We start from the raw sequence: 15,431 nt of genomic DNA on the forward strand, positions 1-15,431 counted from the left end.
GCTCACGCTTGGTTCTGCTTTTGCACCCAGGCTTGTGGTACATATGTATGCAAGCATACACACACACGATGCACCACTCCAGGAACCCCAAAACAGGCAGAGAAAAACCCTTATGGAGTTTATCTAGTTTATCTAAAAAGCGCTCTCTCGATATGTGTGTAGATATATATATTAAATTAAAAAAAAGCAGCAATGCAAACTCAACACATTTGAACAAGAAAGCTCCACACTGGGCTTTTCCCCCCTCCTCCTGCTGGCTGGGCCTCTGCAGGCAGCAGGTGCAGGCAGGTGCTGCCCAGCTGCCCACTAGCACCAGGGACAGCCCCAGCTCTGGGCAGGGGCAGGAGGCTGGATGGGACTGTCCTCAAGTGCTCTGCACTCCATCGTTTGGCACAGCTGAGGCTTGGTTGTAAGCTTGGCACTGGAGAGCAGACCATGGTTGGACTAGGTTCCATGGTCCCAGGTTAGAAACAGTCTGGCTCCAGGGGGGCCACTGTGGACAGGAGCAATCCCCCTGCCTTACATGCGTGGGACAGTCTCCTCGGCACCACAGTACAGCTGGGACCCCCAAACAGCAGCAAGTATTAAAGAGGGGAAGATAAAACTAACAGTGGGGATGTGAGATCCTGCAGAGTCCTATTTACACTGCACTGAACCCCAACAAGTCCAGCCTCTCATGGGAAAAGTGGCCTGAAAAGCAGGTGATATAAAAATCCAGAACATGATGCCCCTCCTCAGGCAAAGGGCCCATGCCACTTGCTTGTGCAAGGCAGAAGAGCTGGACCCCTGGGGGAAAAAATAAAAAGTTTGGCAGCCAGGACAGCTGTGATGGGCAGGGCAGGAGCCTCCTCGCTGCCAGAGTAGAAAATGAGCCAAGAAGGATGGGTGGGGGGTGAGTTGGAGGGGAATTTTGGGAAAGTGGGGTGTGGGGTGTGGGGTTTGCATTTGAAAGTGCTCTAGCACCTCTGCTTCGTGCAGGCCAGATGCATGTGTGTTTGCAGTATTGCTGCTTGGAGGACAGTCCCCAGTCTCTAGGAGCATGGGAGGTGCTGCTTGAGGATCTGTCTCGTCTGGGGAGCTATTCTGTCTGGGAAGTGGATTTTGACCTCCACGATCAAGTGTCTTCGCTGGCTGGAGGCCTTGTGGAAGGGCAGCCCCTCCCCATGTAGTCTCTTCACTGTCCCTGGCTTGATGATGTCGTTGCAGGGCAGTGGGATCACCCGCCCATCGATGGTGGGAATGTTCATGGTGCAGCCACATAAGGCCCATGGGGAGAAGGGGAAGGGGCATGCTGTCAGAGGGGGCTGCCACCCAAAAGCATCCCCACCAGCCGCACCTTGTCCCCCCCACCGGCTGCTCCCCAGGTTAAACTGCCTGGCTCTGGATGATGCCCATGAGCAGCGCGGTTGATGCTCACCGGTGCAAGACCAGGTCTGTACTGGTGCAAGACCAGGTCTGTACTGGTGTCAGCCAAATTGGGCTGCAGGAGCCATGCAGGAGAGGGCTGCCTCAGGAGAGGATTGCCCCAGCGTCATGGGGGGGAAGGACCCCCTTCCCCATCTCCTGGGCTCGCCAAGAGGCACCACCAGCAAGCACCCAGCTACTCGCAGCAACAGGGCAGGCTAAATTTAGCCCCACCCCTTCCCCGGCCTCACTGCCCAACCTTGGGCAGCCAAAAATCCAGCTGAGATCATCGGATGCCGCTGCAGTTCATCAGCTGCCACCCTCCGGAGCCCAGCAGCTCTGCCCGGTGCTGGAGGTTATATATAGCACAGCCCGCATCCTGTGTTCCCCTCCAAACAGCCCCCAAAAGGTTATGCCGGCACAGGATAGTGGTGCAGCTGCAGCACAGCACCGAGCTTTCCTGGAAGCCAATGTCCCAGAGGGGCTGGTCCCCATCACTGGACCCCGTTGCAAAGCCAAGAGCTGGTTTCATAGGTGCCACCCCATTGTACCCAAGTCCCCAGCAGCAGCAGGCCTGCATTGGTGAGTCACATGACGTGGGAATGCAGCAAGAAAATCCTTGTGGCCTTAAATAACATAGACAGCTGTGGTGTACACATGGGCAGAATCGTCTCTAGGCTTTCGGCAAGGGAGAAAGGCTGAGGGAGAGAACTGCGAAGTGATGCTTCAGGTGGGAGGGTGTTTGCCAGGGGTACAGCCTCAAGCTTCCCAGGCAGGGGGCTGGCACAGACTTGTCCCTGCCCAGCACACAAAGCGCTCAGCCCTCCAAGCTGGGTCCTGGGGGTCCCAACCTTCCTGTTTTCCTCCCCCACCAAACACCCTGCAAAGGAAGGGGAGGAGGATACTTTTTCTGGGATAGATGGGGGGATGTCCTGCATCCCTCTCCTCAGAAAAAGCCTCTGGTGGCAGAGCAGCAACAGGAGAAACATCTCTTCTTATGATGGCTGCTGGCTTGGGGCCAATTGGTTGCGGCTTCTGCAGCTGAGCCAGGGCTTTGCACCAGAGCGATCGCAGAGGGACCATGCCAGAGCCAGCTCTTGGGCTCTGGTGAGCAGAGAACAGGATTGCTGGGGCCATCTTCTTGCACAGCTCTGCACAGGGTCTCCTCCTGGTAAGAGCTTTTCTTGCTGCAAGAGGATGCCCATTGCCAGCTCAGTTACAAGCAGCAAGTGCTTGGCTGGATCTCCAGCAGGTTGGGGGGGCAAGTGAAGGATCATCTCCCCACATCACTGCATTTCTGCCCTGCGCTTGCCCAAGGATGCTGGAGCCCTCCTGCTTGTTTGTGCCCACCATCATGTGCCATGGAGGGCTGCACAGGTCCATGTGTGCCAGGGAAAGGACATCTCCAGCCATAAAATGGGAAGGAGAGCGGGAACTCCCTATGGGAGCACATGGATGGGACAAACAGGGGGATGCAAGCAGGAGCGGGCAGTAACAGCGAAGGCAGATGGGATCTTAATGTTTCCTTCCTAAAGCCAAGATGCAAGAACCAGAGGCTCCTCTGCTGTATGTTCCTGTTTTTCATTCTTCTTGCCCAACTTCATTGGCATTTGGGGAACTGGTTGCTGAAGTAACAGCAGTAACTGCAGGAGCTGCCCTGCATCCTAGAAAGAGGCTCAGTTTATCCCTAGGTATTAAATCACCATGGGTTTGATAGCTGAGCTCTGCACTGTGCTGAGAGATGAGCTTTATCTAGGTCAGTGGCAGGTCCTCCTCCGCTTGCAGCAAAGCCAGGAGAGGGGGAAATGTCACCACCAGTTGCATCTCAGCCAGGCGCTGACACATGGATGCTTTGAGGAAGGTGATGCTAGGTAAAGGATGCAAAATTGAAGGCTGCTAAGGGCAGGTATTAGGCAGGCAGCTGGGCAGGCTGCCGGGCCCGGGCAGCCAGGAGGAGGATGCTCTCCTGACTGCCCCCAGCCCAAGCCCCAGGCGTGTTGCTCCCCATGGCAGCAGGATTCTGGCAAGGGGTCTCCAGCATGTCCATGAGTCAGGTCACAGCACCCATCACCTGCCAGCTCTGCCTGCCTGTACTGTGCTGTGCTGCTCTTGTGGCAGCAGCAAAGACTAAAGCTCAGGCTAAAAAAAGACAGACTCACAAGGAGGAAGGGTGCAAGGAGAGCCCCCAAGGCTATGGCCATAGGCTCAGATGATGAAGAGGTTGTACGGAGGCACTCCGTCATGTACCAAGATGATGGCATATGGAGTCGGGGAGCTCCCAGCATCTGCTCGTGCTTCGGAGCACTTAAGCTACTTCTCATGGAAGATAAAAGCAGCAAAGTATCACCCTGCCCTGGCAAGCAGCATGCTGGCCATGGCAGCCAGGCCAGCAGCTCCCTGAGGATGCCCAGTACGTTGGGTTTGTGGTGAGGGAGGACAGAGACCAGACAGTCCAGCTCAAAGAGATGAGGAACTTGCCTGGACCAGCAATTTCCACCAGTCTCTCTTTGTGACTTCATCATGCAAACCAAATGCCAGCATGCACGCCTTGCTCACAGGCAGCTGGATGGAGATCACAGGCACCCTGTGGATGTGGGGCAGCTGGGGAACTGCTCAGCATGGCAGAGCCAGGGCTTCCTTGGGCCCAGCACCAGCACTTTTGGTGCAGTAGCACACAGGGCCAGAGCAGGCTTCTCTGCTTGCTGCTCAAAGGGCAACTCCAGGCAAGAGTCCCTCCAGCCTGAGCAGTGCATGAGCCTGGGCTAACATGGTCTGGACATCAGGACAGCCAGCTTGGGGTTAATTTTACAGATGGGGGAATGCACAGAAGGAAATATCTGAGATATGGCATGCACAATTCCATAAATAAGGCAGCCTTTCCTGCATATTTCTGGAGTGGCCAGGGGATCCAGCCACCGCAGGCATAAACCTTTGCACTGCACTGTGAAGGAAGTTCAACTCCTGAGTCTGCAGGTTAACCTGAGATGCATTTGCTCCAGGAGCACCCAAATCTGCCTGACCCACATTGGCTGCCCCTTGCCCCCAGTACACCTGGTCACAGCCCCAGCTGGGACACAGAGCCATTGCAAAGCTCTCCTGACTCACTGGCACACTAATGAGCTCATGTTTCCCTACCCTAGGTCTGGCCTGTTGAGCTTATTTCTATTAAATGCATTTGAGAGCATAAATCTGTCTTCAGGGGGAAAAAAAATCAGCCATTAAGAAGACAGACAGCGTCTACAGTCTGAAAGGAACAGTAAAGGGCAGCTGCCAAAAACATCAATGTTAAATGCAGCTGCCAGCTGGGATTTATTAAAAAGTAGTTATACAGCAGTGGTGGTGAAATGGCACATCTTGTACTTGGGTAATGTCCCCTTCCTCTCCCACCTTCATGCAGCTTGCTGGCTCTGATGCATTCAGCCCGGCTGTGACCGCCATGACTGACAGCCTGGATGTGTTGGGTTTTGCTCACTGCCTGAATATTTCATTTATTTGGTTCTTTATCTAGGGAAGCCAGAACCAAAGAAAACAGCTGGTTTTGGCTAAAGCATTGCTCAGCGAGGGCAAGGTACCACCTTTCTCCACATGACCCTGCTCTCTGTCCATGGGGAGAGGTACCCAGTGTGGCAATTCATGACACGGATTCCATATTCATGCACAAGCAAAACCAAAGTCGTTTATTCACAAAAGATCAGCCATAATATAGTCTTCCTCCTGAGCTAGTATTTTCCCCTTCTCTCCACCTCTGAATGTGTTCTATCGCACTAGCTCCACATATGGTATAAACATAGATAAGCGCACTCTCCTGCTTCGGTGCTCCAGCTGTGCCCCTGACCTTCTGTCCCGCATATCAAGGCCTCAGTTCTGTGTTTTTGTGGGTTGTTTTTCTATCCCATGGCTTGCATGCAACAAGGGCGATGAGATCTCCGGTGCTGTCACGGGAGGCCACATTCACTTGTTCCACAATTCCCCCTTCTTTTTCAGCTATCAATATGGTTTTCAGAGATTTATCTACTAAACATTGTAAGCATTGTAATAAGCATGGGATACAGATAACAATATGCAAAAACATTCCAGTGCAAAAGATTACATACTTCACAAGGATTTTTACCCATCCACCCAGGCAGAACTTACTAACGAGCTGATCAAGCCAACTCCAATCATTTGCAGTTTCTGCAGGTTTTGTTCTAGCAGCTGAATACTTTTGTGAATAGGTTCAGAATGAAAGAGTCTTGACTTATGGCTTTCACCAGTGTTATCCAAACATTATTAGATGATGGCAGCTTGGGTAACCCTGGCCAAGAACATACCCCGTTACATGAACAGATTATAATACAATCAACAAACAGAGCATCTTCATTTTCCTTCAGCAGGGTTTGGTTGTTCCGATGCGGAATTTTCTGTTGAGGGTTGATACCAATATGGCTGAACACAACGGGCTGGGATCCAGCGAGGTCCTGACCCTGTGGAGACACAAGCATAACCTCTCCCCCATGTTATTAGGGGGAAGGGACCCTCCATTATCCCAGATTCTAAATTTCATACAAGGACCTATGCCTTTCCTTCAATGCTCTGCCGGTCTGTTTGCAGAGAGAGATAGTGTCGGCTAATGGGGGGACTTGTATCGGAAAAATTCAAAAAGTTAAGGACATACAGTGCTTTTGCTAAACACTCTTGTGGAGTTAAGGTTCCAGCTCCCCCGCTTTGTTGTAACAACATGCGTTTTAAGGTGTTATGTGCTCATTCAATGATGGCTTGCCCTGTGGGGGAGTGAGGAATACCTGTGATGTGTTTCACCCCCCAGTCTTGAAAAAAGGTTAGTAGACGATGTGAGATATAGGCTGCGCCATTATCGGTCTTAATTATACGCGGGATACCTAAGGATGCAAAGGCACAGGTAAAGTGTTTGATTACGTCTCAGGCTCTTTCTCCGGCATGACAAGAAGCGAAAATTGCTCCCAAGAAGGTATCAACAGAAACGTGAATATATTTCAAGCGACCAAATGTTGGAAAATGAGTAACATCTGTTTGCCATAATTCTAAGGAAGTCAGTCCCCTAGGATTAACGCCTGTGCATGATGTTGTGCTAAAGAAGTGTTGACAGTCTGGACAAGCACTAATAATGTCACAGGCTTGTACAGATGTCAAAGAAAACATTTTTTGTAACACTTTTGCATTTTGGTGAAAAAACGCATGGGAAATCCAGGCTTGTTCCATCATATTGGGGAGTACTTGAACAGGCATGGTCAGAGCATCTGCTCACCGGTTGCCTTCAACCAAAGGGCCGGGGAGAGTCGTATGCACTCTAATATGCATAGTAAAATAAGGTTCTTTTCTGTCATTCAAAAGACGGGACAGCTGGAATAGATAGTGGAATAATAGCGGATGAGAAACATCCCGCAAACATGCATTTTCTAAATGAGACACTAGCCCAGCTACATAAGCTGAGTCTGTTACAATATTGACTGGTTCTTGCCAAAGTTGAAAAGCTTGGACTACTACAGCAAGTTCCACAATTTGTGGAGAACCATCAGCATGGCTGATATCTGACAACCAAGTTTGAGTACATGGATCTTTCCACACAATAACTGCCCGGCCGGTTCGACCTGATCCATCAGTAAATACGGTGAGGGCTGATAGAGGTATGTGGCTTCTGTTTGGGGTTTCATATAATATAAAGTCATGTTGGATCAACTTGTGGCTCAGGTTATGATTATCTAGCTGACCAGGAAAGTCTACTAAAGCTGTTTGAAAGTCTAGAGAAGTTTGCATCAAATACTGTAACATATGTGACGACACTGGTACAATGATTCTGGCAATATCTTGTCCTGCTAATACTCTGAGTCGTTGTCGTCCTTTCATAATTAGCAGGGCAAAGCTTTCAGGACGCGTCACGACGGTCTTATGTAACTGATTAGCAAGAAATATCCATTCGATTATCACTAAGGGGTCATTGCGTGTTGCATCCCACTGATAAAGCAGCGCATATGGCTGGGTAGATGGATTCAAGATGACTAGTTGAAAGGGTAGTTCAGGACAGACACGATCTGCTTGACGCGAAATAGCATCAGAAACCTTTGTAAGTGCCACCGTTGCTTCAGGGGTTAAAACGCGAGGTGATAAAAGCTCAGGGCTGCCTTTCATTAGAGAAAATAAAGGGCTTAATTCATGATTCGTAATACCTAACAGAGGTCGAACCCAATTAATAGCACCTAAGAGTTTTTGTAAATCATGAAGTGTCTTGACATTAGTTTGGATTTTTACATGTTGTGGCCTGATTTTTTGTTCTGTTATTCTCCACCCTACATACTGCCATGGTCTCACCTGTTGAATCTTCTCTGGTGCAATTTGCAGACCGGCCTGCTTTATTTGGTGGGATGCAAACGCTAAGGTCATTTGCATATATTCATCAGATTCTGTGGCTATAAGGATATCATCCATATAGTGATAGATAAGTGCTTCAGCAAATTGTTCACGTACTGGGGACAGGGCTTTCGCTACAAACCATTGACATATCGTAGGGCTATTTTTCATGCCTTGTGGCAACACTACCCAATGATAGTATTTGTGGGGCTCACTAATATTAATGGAAGGGACTGAAAACACAAATTTAGGGGCATTGTTAGGATGCAAAGGAATTGTAAAGAAACAGTCTTTTAAATCAATAATAGTAACATGCCAATTGCGGGGGATCATGGCAGGTGACGGCATGCCTGGTTGTAGCACACCCATATCCTCCATTACAGCATTAATTTTCCTTAGGTCATGTAAGAGACGCCATTTACCACTTTTCTTCTGAATTACAAACACAGGTGAATTCCATGGACTAGTGGCAGGTACTATGTGTCCTGCATGTAATTAGTCGTCAACTAATTTGTGTAAATGGCACAATTTGACAACAGGCAGGGGCCACTGTTCCACCCGTACCAGAGTTTGTGTTGTCCATGTAAATTCTAAGGTGGCATGCGCCGCAGTGGCCCTCAGGATAAATTTGACCCAATTTGCGCTCCCCACTGACACATACAGTCCCGTACCCATAATGTAGTTGGTGTTGCTAATACAAACGGGCGCACCGACGCTACATGTTTGTCAGGCCCTTTGATTAATATCATGTTTTTACTCTGCAAAGGTAAAGCATTCCCGCCAATTCCAGTTAAAGCTTCCCCAAGTTGCACCAGAGGCCGGCCTTTGGGCCACAGTTCTTTAGAGATGACGGTGACATCAGCACCAGTGTCTGTAGGGGAATAGACAGGGATCGGCGACCGGAAGATTACGGGATGTGACGGAAAGATAGACTCCTCCCCATAGGAGTGGCAGGAACAGGAACCGCAAGAGCTATATAAGCGTGTGACGCAGCTAAATAGACGGACATTTTGTATCCATCATATTGGTGTCTGTGCATCACTGTCCCCAGGGTGGGTAGAGCCCTGTGTCCCGGAGGTATGCGGCCCAAGATAAGTTCTCCCGTAGAAGCGTACAGCTACAAGTGTCAATAATACTGGCTAATTGTATAGATTTCTTGTCTTTCGTCGTCAGGGTACAGTGCAGCATGGGGCACGTGGCACTCACTGTTTGGGCCCACAAAATATGCGGGGCTCCTGTTGATCCAAAGCCTTGACACCCTCGTACTGTGTTAGTGGTTTGTGGGGGATGGGCATTAAAGTAGACTGACTGGGCTATTCGTGAGCCTTGCACAATAGTGCAGGGTGGGGTGGGAGTCCAGGCCATAATTTTGATTTCACCAGAGTAATCTGAATCAATAACGCCAGGTAAAACAAATAGCCCTTGCAGGGTTGTAGACAATCATGGGGCACCAGGGTAAGAGATTTCATGATTGACCCTAACATGTTCCTTGAATATGGGGATCCCAGTCCATATTCCATCACTCCTCATCGCATTTCCTTAATAATGGAAAAGTTAAGTCCTTCCCATCTCGGTTGTTGGTTGGGTTCATAGATGACAGGGGCTACAATCTTTGCAGCCAGATCATGATCCCCAGCAGCTAATGTCTCTTTATGGATCGCATGCCATTGATCATGTGGGTCAGGGGGGTACAAATCAGGTTCTTTCTCTGGGTCAATGGGTCCAGGATCAAACGGGTAATCAGGGTCATCATCACTGTTTGAGAACCCTAGGCAAACTTGAGTCTTACATTGGGTATCTTTCCTTTTTTCTGGGACCTTGGATTTAGCTGGCATTGGGGGGCAGTGGGTAGAGCGTCGGACTCACACTCTCCGGCATCTCGGTAACTAGCTTCCTGCTTGCGCATAAGCTATAATATTTGTCTCCAGGGAGTTAAGAGATCCACTGCAGTTTTATCTGACCTTGTTGCTCTATCCCACAATTTAACTCCTGCTTCGTCCCAAGTTTCAGAGTTAAAAATGTTAACTGCATCGACCCCCTCACAGTTTATCGATACCCACTTCAAAATTCTCTTTAATGACTGTGGGTCGATATCAGCCTTGTGCTTTTGTAGGAATCCTTCCATTAGGCTCAGTACTGACTTTGGCCAATATATTACTCCCCATAGTTCCCCACAGCACACCTCAGTCGATGAGGGATTCCAGCCGGCTCCTGCTTCCTTTCAGCAGCACTTCAGTCCTGTGGGGCTCGCCACCGGTTCACCTTCTTAGGTCGATTCGTCACTCCTCACACAGGGCACCATTTGTGGCGATTCATGACACGGACTCCATATTCATGCACAAGCAAAGCCAAAGTCGTTTATTCACAAAAGATCAGCCTTAATATAGTCTGCCTCCTGAGCTAGTATTTTTCCCTTCTCTCCACCTCTGGATGTGTTCTATCACACTAGCTCCACATATGGTATAAACATAGATAAGCGCGCTCTCCTGCTTCGGTGCTCCAGCTGTGCCCCTGACCTTCTGTCCCGCATATCAAGGCCTCAGTTCTGTGTTTCTGTGGGTTGTTTTTCTATCCCACAGCTTGCATCCAATAAGGGTGATGAGATCTCTGGTGCTGTCACAGGAGGCCACATTCACTTACTCCACACCCAGCACTATCCTGGACATTACCTAAGCCACAGCAGGCTCGTCTACGAGAACAAGCAGGGACCAGACTCATGCCAGCAAACTTGGGTTTTCCCTTGTTCCTACAGAGGATCTGGGCTCTCTTCCACATGTGAATACACTAAAATGGAAGGACAAGACATGGGGAAGGGAGAAAATGGGTAAATATCACCTGTATTGGCCCAAGAATCAAGGTGTGTTCAGCAGGGACTGCAGCACCCATGTCTTACACCTGGCACAGCGGTTGAGCGTCTCCAAAACCAAGTACGAGTTGGCCTCTACAGCTCCTTTCTGCAGAGTTCTTTGCTCATGTCTCTCATGACCTACCTTGTCCTTCCTCATCAGCACAGGGCAAGGACTGACTCCCTTCTTGGCTCCACATGCCATGACCCAGTGCCACCTCCCACCCCACGGGATTTCCTGCCGATACCCACCTCTTTAAGACTGATGTTTGTGGTGTAGACCACGTTTGTCCTGTCCCTCTTGAAGTGTGAGTGAGGCTTGTCCTTGAGGATGAAGATGATGTCAGAAGGGATGTTGTCTGGGGTGGCATCCCCTTCTTTGGGGAACGTGATTTTGGTTCCCTCCTTCCAACCCCGTTTTATGACAATGTTTAGGATCTTATCCTCAGTCTGCATGGTTCTGTCATCAGCGTTGAGCCTTCTGCGGATGATCATCATCCTCTTGGTGGAGCTGTGGTAGATCTCTTTCAGGGACACCTTGAGGTCATGGATGATGGGTGGGTCTTGGACCTTTCTCCGCATGTGCAGGGACTCCTGGTGCCACTGATAAACCCCGTTAATGCCATTGAAGCCAAACCGGCCAAAGGCACTGAAAGGGTCATCATTTTCATCGATATCCATATCTTCCTGGTCAAAGCCATTGAACACCTGGGAGCGGCTGCTAGCGAAGAAGATATCAAAAGGGTTGGAGTCTCCAAAGAAGGATGTGAAGGTGGCATGGGGGTCTCCGTGGAAGGTGTAGTGGAAAGTGTTCCCTGAGCCACCTGAAGAGCCACCTCCAGTTTTGAGACCTGGAAGAGAAGGGGGAAGATGAGACATTAATGCTCCCTGTGGACAGATGCCGTGCTGGGACCATACTTTCCACACAGGAGCAAGGTCTCTGCTGGCTCCAGGCAGCCCTTCCAGCAGCTCCTGGGGGTGCAGGTCACCCCCTCCAGCCCAGCCACCTGAAGAGACTGTGGGCCAGGAAGGCACCACCTCAAACCATGGCACACAGTCCTGCCCCTACACCCAGCAAGCTCAAAAGCTGTTCAGGATTTGTCCCTGCTACCCTGACTGAGCACTTGTTTTGTTCTCTCTACCCAATTAATGGCCTTTTCATTTAAAACATTTCCTGACCAGCCCATCTCCATTTTTCCCCATGGGCAGGCACCCTTCTGCCCAAATAGCTGTCTTTTGGGCTGCACTGATGGCTGTGGTCCAGGAGCATCACGTCCAGCATGTGAGAAAAGTTTTTTGAGCTCAGCAAGTGACCATGACTTTTTGTGGCAGAGCAGGTGTAGGTCAGCAGACCTCCATGTCAGCACGCAGCGGGAGGGATACAGCTCTCTGTTTACAGAATGTATAAAATGTCAGGTAAGTTCAAGGTTTGGCTCTTTTGGCAACCATTCCTGTGGGAAACTCCCCTGACAGACCTCAGGCAGAGCCTTATAGCACTGCAACCCCCTCCCTCCAAGTCACAGGCAGCCAAGGCACATGACAATTGGCTTCCAAAGAGGTCACACATGCTCTGCAAGGCTATTTTTGACTATAAGGGCCTGGGAAGGGTTAAGGACTCAAGAACTATTTTCAGGGCACTCCGGTGACTGTGAAGGACTATTTCTGATGGGCTGTCCCTCATGCCAGCCCCTCACAGTGGGAGATAGAAGGGGGACAAGCACAAAGCGGGCAAGTTTGGGGATCTTTTCTGATCGATTAAGTTTCTGTCCTGGGGTGGGGGCCCTTTCACTTCACCTCACCCACCCCAGCATGTGGGACCAAGAAGCCCCTTGAAATGCCAATCCCCAGACCATATTGCTCAAAAAAAAAGGCACCTGATGGGAAACAAAAGGTGTGTGGGGCCATGGACCATGACTGGTCTGGAAGTCACTGCCTGGGAGGTGGATGGCAGTCCCTGTCCCATGACAGGTCTGACCAGCTCAGTGGCATCTCTGTCCTCCTCTCTCCAACCACAAAACCTTTTCATGTCTTTCATCTCATTTCTGCCCTGGCTTTCTGCGTGTGACCAGCGCCAGTTCCCCAAAACGCCGATGGAGTTTGGTTTTGCCAGTACTCCCCATCCCGCTGTAAGGAGGGGGCTGCTCTTCCCTCTCTCCTTAACTCGCTCTTATTTTAGCTGTCTCTGGTGATGGGAATTTTGCCCAGCGAGCCCCTGTCACTAACAGACTGTACAGCCAGGAGGTTTTACCTTTAACCCTGTGATGGCAGCCCAAGCAGGGTCTAATTTCAGTGGCACATCCAGGGAAAGGCTCGTTTCTTACTTGAGACAACTTCTCATTTTACACCACAGCAAATCACATGGCTCGGGTGCATCCATCATAGCCCTGACATAACTAATGAGTCGAGAATTAACACACCACTAGTTAATTCTGCTGGTGGCTCATTAGGGGTGCACTTGCCCGCTGGCCCCACGAGAAGGGCTGTGTCTTCCACCCAGCAGCCTGTTCCTGCCAGACCTCCTGCTCTTCTAAGCACCCAAGCCCTGGGCTGATTAACGCAGATGCTATTCGGCACTCTCCTCGAATGGGGTTGCACTTTTCCATCTTAGACTAATAAGGCCACCTGCAGTGGAGTAGCGCTCCTCCTCTGTGCCAACCCCCAGACAACAGCAGCTGCTTGGTTTCAAAACAAGGACCTATTATTTAAATTGGGAAAAGCTTTGAATCCTGTAGGTCAGCCTGCACCAAGAAGGACAGCGGTACCGGCACCCAAATATGGGGGGAAATGCAGGCAAAAGCAATACTTCTCCACTGGGAAATTTAGGTTAATTAAAAGATTGCTAATGAATTACCCCAGGTATGATTCAGGAGGTGAGCTCCTTCCACTCCCATCACCTCAGCCAGCTGCCAGGCTTTGGGGCAGAGGGCAGGGAGAGCCCAGCCATCCTGGGAAGCAGGGTGGCGGGTTGGAAAAATGGAGCAGCCCAGGGAGAAGCGGGTTGAGAGGCAATTTCTGGCACTGGCAGAGCCTTTGATCTCCCTGATTCTGTGGCTATCAGCCCCATTTTGGAGGAAGGCATGAATCACGAGGACAGCTCCAGCTGCGCCGAGGGTGTGAAAACACTCCCTCACCTATAAAAGCCTATTTGGACCAAGCACCCCTACCTTCAAGCAGCAGCGCTCATCCCCTTACCTTCCTCCCCATACTGGTCATAAATGGCTTGTTTCTTGGGGTCACTCAGGACATCATAAGCCTCTGCGATCTCCTTGATCTTCTCCTCAGCGTTGGGGTCTTTAATCTTTTCGAGGTGATACTTCAGGTCCATTTTCTGGTAGGCTTTCTTGATTTCATCCTCATCAGCACCAGACTGGATGCCCAAAATCTTGTAATAGTTCTTCCCCATGACGGCAACACTGCTGGGAGCCAAATACTTATTCCTGAAAGCAGAAAGACAGCTCTTCGTGAGGTGACTATCACACTCAGGCAGCTGGGGATTGGACACACTTATCACAGATCTGCCGCTCCCTGCGTCCCACCAGCCAACAGCTCCAGAGCTGGCTCAAGTCCACGCTTTCTGCCAGAGGTCAGTGCCCCGGTGCCAGGACATGCCCTGGCTCCAGTTTTACCTCCCCAAGCCCCACAGTGGGGATGGGGAGACGCATCTTTGAGGCTGACAGGGAGAGGAAGAGCCCAAGCCAGGGCATGACTTTATTATACAGACCATGCCACTGCTAACATCAGGCAAGGACTGCGTTCCTGTCCTGTCTCCCCTCACCAAGCCAGGAGGGCTGAGCTGTGTCTAAATGTAGCCATCGTCCTGTCCCGTGTGTCCCTCCTCCCGGCTCTCTCCCAGCCTGGGACCTGGGACTCAAGGTAGAGTGATGACAGCAGGTTTCTGGAGGCTGAAAGCAGCAGCAGGGACCATGCTGCCACCTTCACCTTACAGGAACTTCAAACATTTTGTTCGTGAAAGCAATTGGCATTCAGCTGGAGATAAGCACCTCTGGCATGTCAGAGCCATAATTTGTATTTAGCAAAGAGAGAATGAAGCTGTTAGACAGAAACATCTTGTGATGGTGGGAGGCTTTTTTTTTGTTTGTTTGCTTTGTGTAGCTGTACGCTTCTACGGGAGAACTTATCTTGGGCCGCATACCTCCGGGACACAGGGCTCTACCCACCCTGGGGACAGTGATGCACAGACATCAATATGATGGATGCAAAATGTCCGTCTATTTAGCTGCGTCACACGCTTATATAGCTCTTGCGGTTCCTGTTCCTGCCACTCCTATGGGGAGGAGTCTATGTTTCCGTCACATCCCGTAATCTTCCGGTCGCCGATCCCTGTCTATTCCCCTACATCTCCCCCTCCCCATGCTACTAAAATTCTACAAAGCTACTTGCGTAAGCGGATACATATTGCGGTCAGGTCGATATTCATGTAACGCTCGCAGGCGCTCTTTGATTTGTCTTATAACACAGCATAACAATGGTAGCCCACAAGTAACCATGATTACTACACACAACAAGATCCCCCCAATTATTACTATCCAGTTCCAGTTTATATCTCTCTTTTGCCGCCCTTTCCAGTGTCGCTCTCGTTGCAATACTGCTTGTGATCTTGTCAAGGAGCTCATTTCTTTTCCCAATGGTACGGCTAGCATGAGGATCCATGTCAGCAGACCCTGCAAAGAGACAACTCAGAAAGGGATTATTCATTGTACATCCTTGCACAGTTCTGCTTTCACACACTTTGCAGGCACCCATTCTATGCGCCCCTCATTCTCAACCGCGGCGTAGCCCCTCCCCAGGCATCTCAGTT

At 50.2% G+C, this 15,431-nt stretch overlaps 1 protein-coding gene across 1 annotated transcript; it reads right to left on the bottom strand.

The window, feature by feature from the left end:
• Positions 1-1,031: 1,031 nt before the first annotated feature.
• Positions 1,032-14,015, bottom strand: LOC135310793 (dnaJ homolog subfamily B member 5-like). The gene is made up of 3 exons (XM_064439771.1): positions 13,805-14,015; positions 10,866-11,463; positions 1,032-1,266 (listed from the first exon to the last, which is right to left on the bottom strand). The coding sequence occupies exons 1-3, from the start codon at positions 14,013-14,015 to the stop codon at positions 1,032-1,034; spliced, it is 1,044 nt and encodes a 347-aa protein (XP_064295841.1).
• Between the last annotated feature and the right edge of the window lie 1,416 nt (positions 14,016-15,431).

Source organism: Phalacrocorax carbo (genome assembly GCF_963921805.1).
Source record: "Phalacrocorax carbo chromosome W unlocalized genomic scaffold, bPhaCar2.1 SUPER_W_unloc_1, whole genome shotgun sequence".
Lineage (NCBI taxonomy): Eukaryota > Metazoa > Chordata > Aves > Suliformes > Phalacrocoracidae > Phalacrocorax > Phalacrocorax carbo.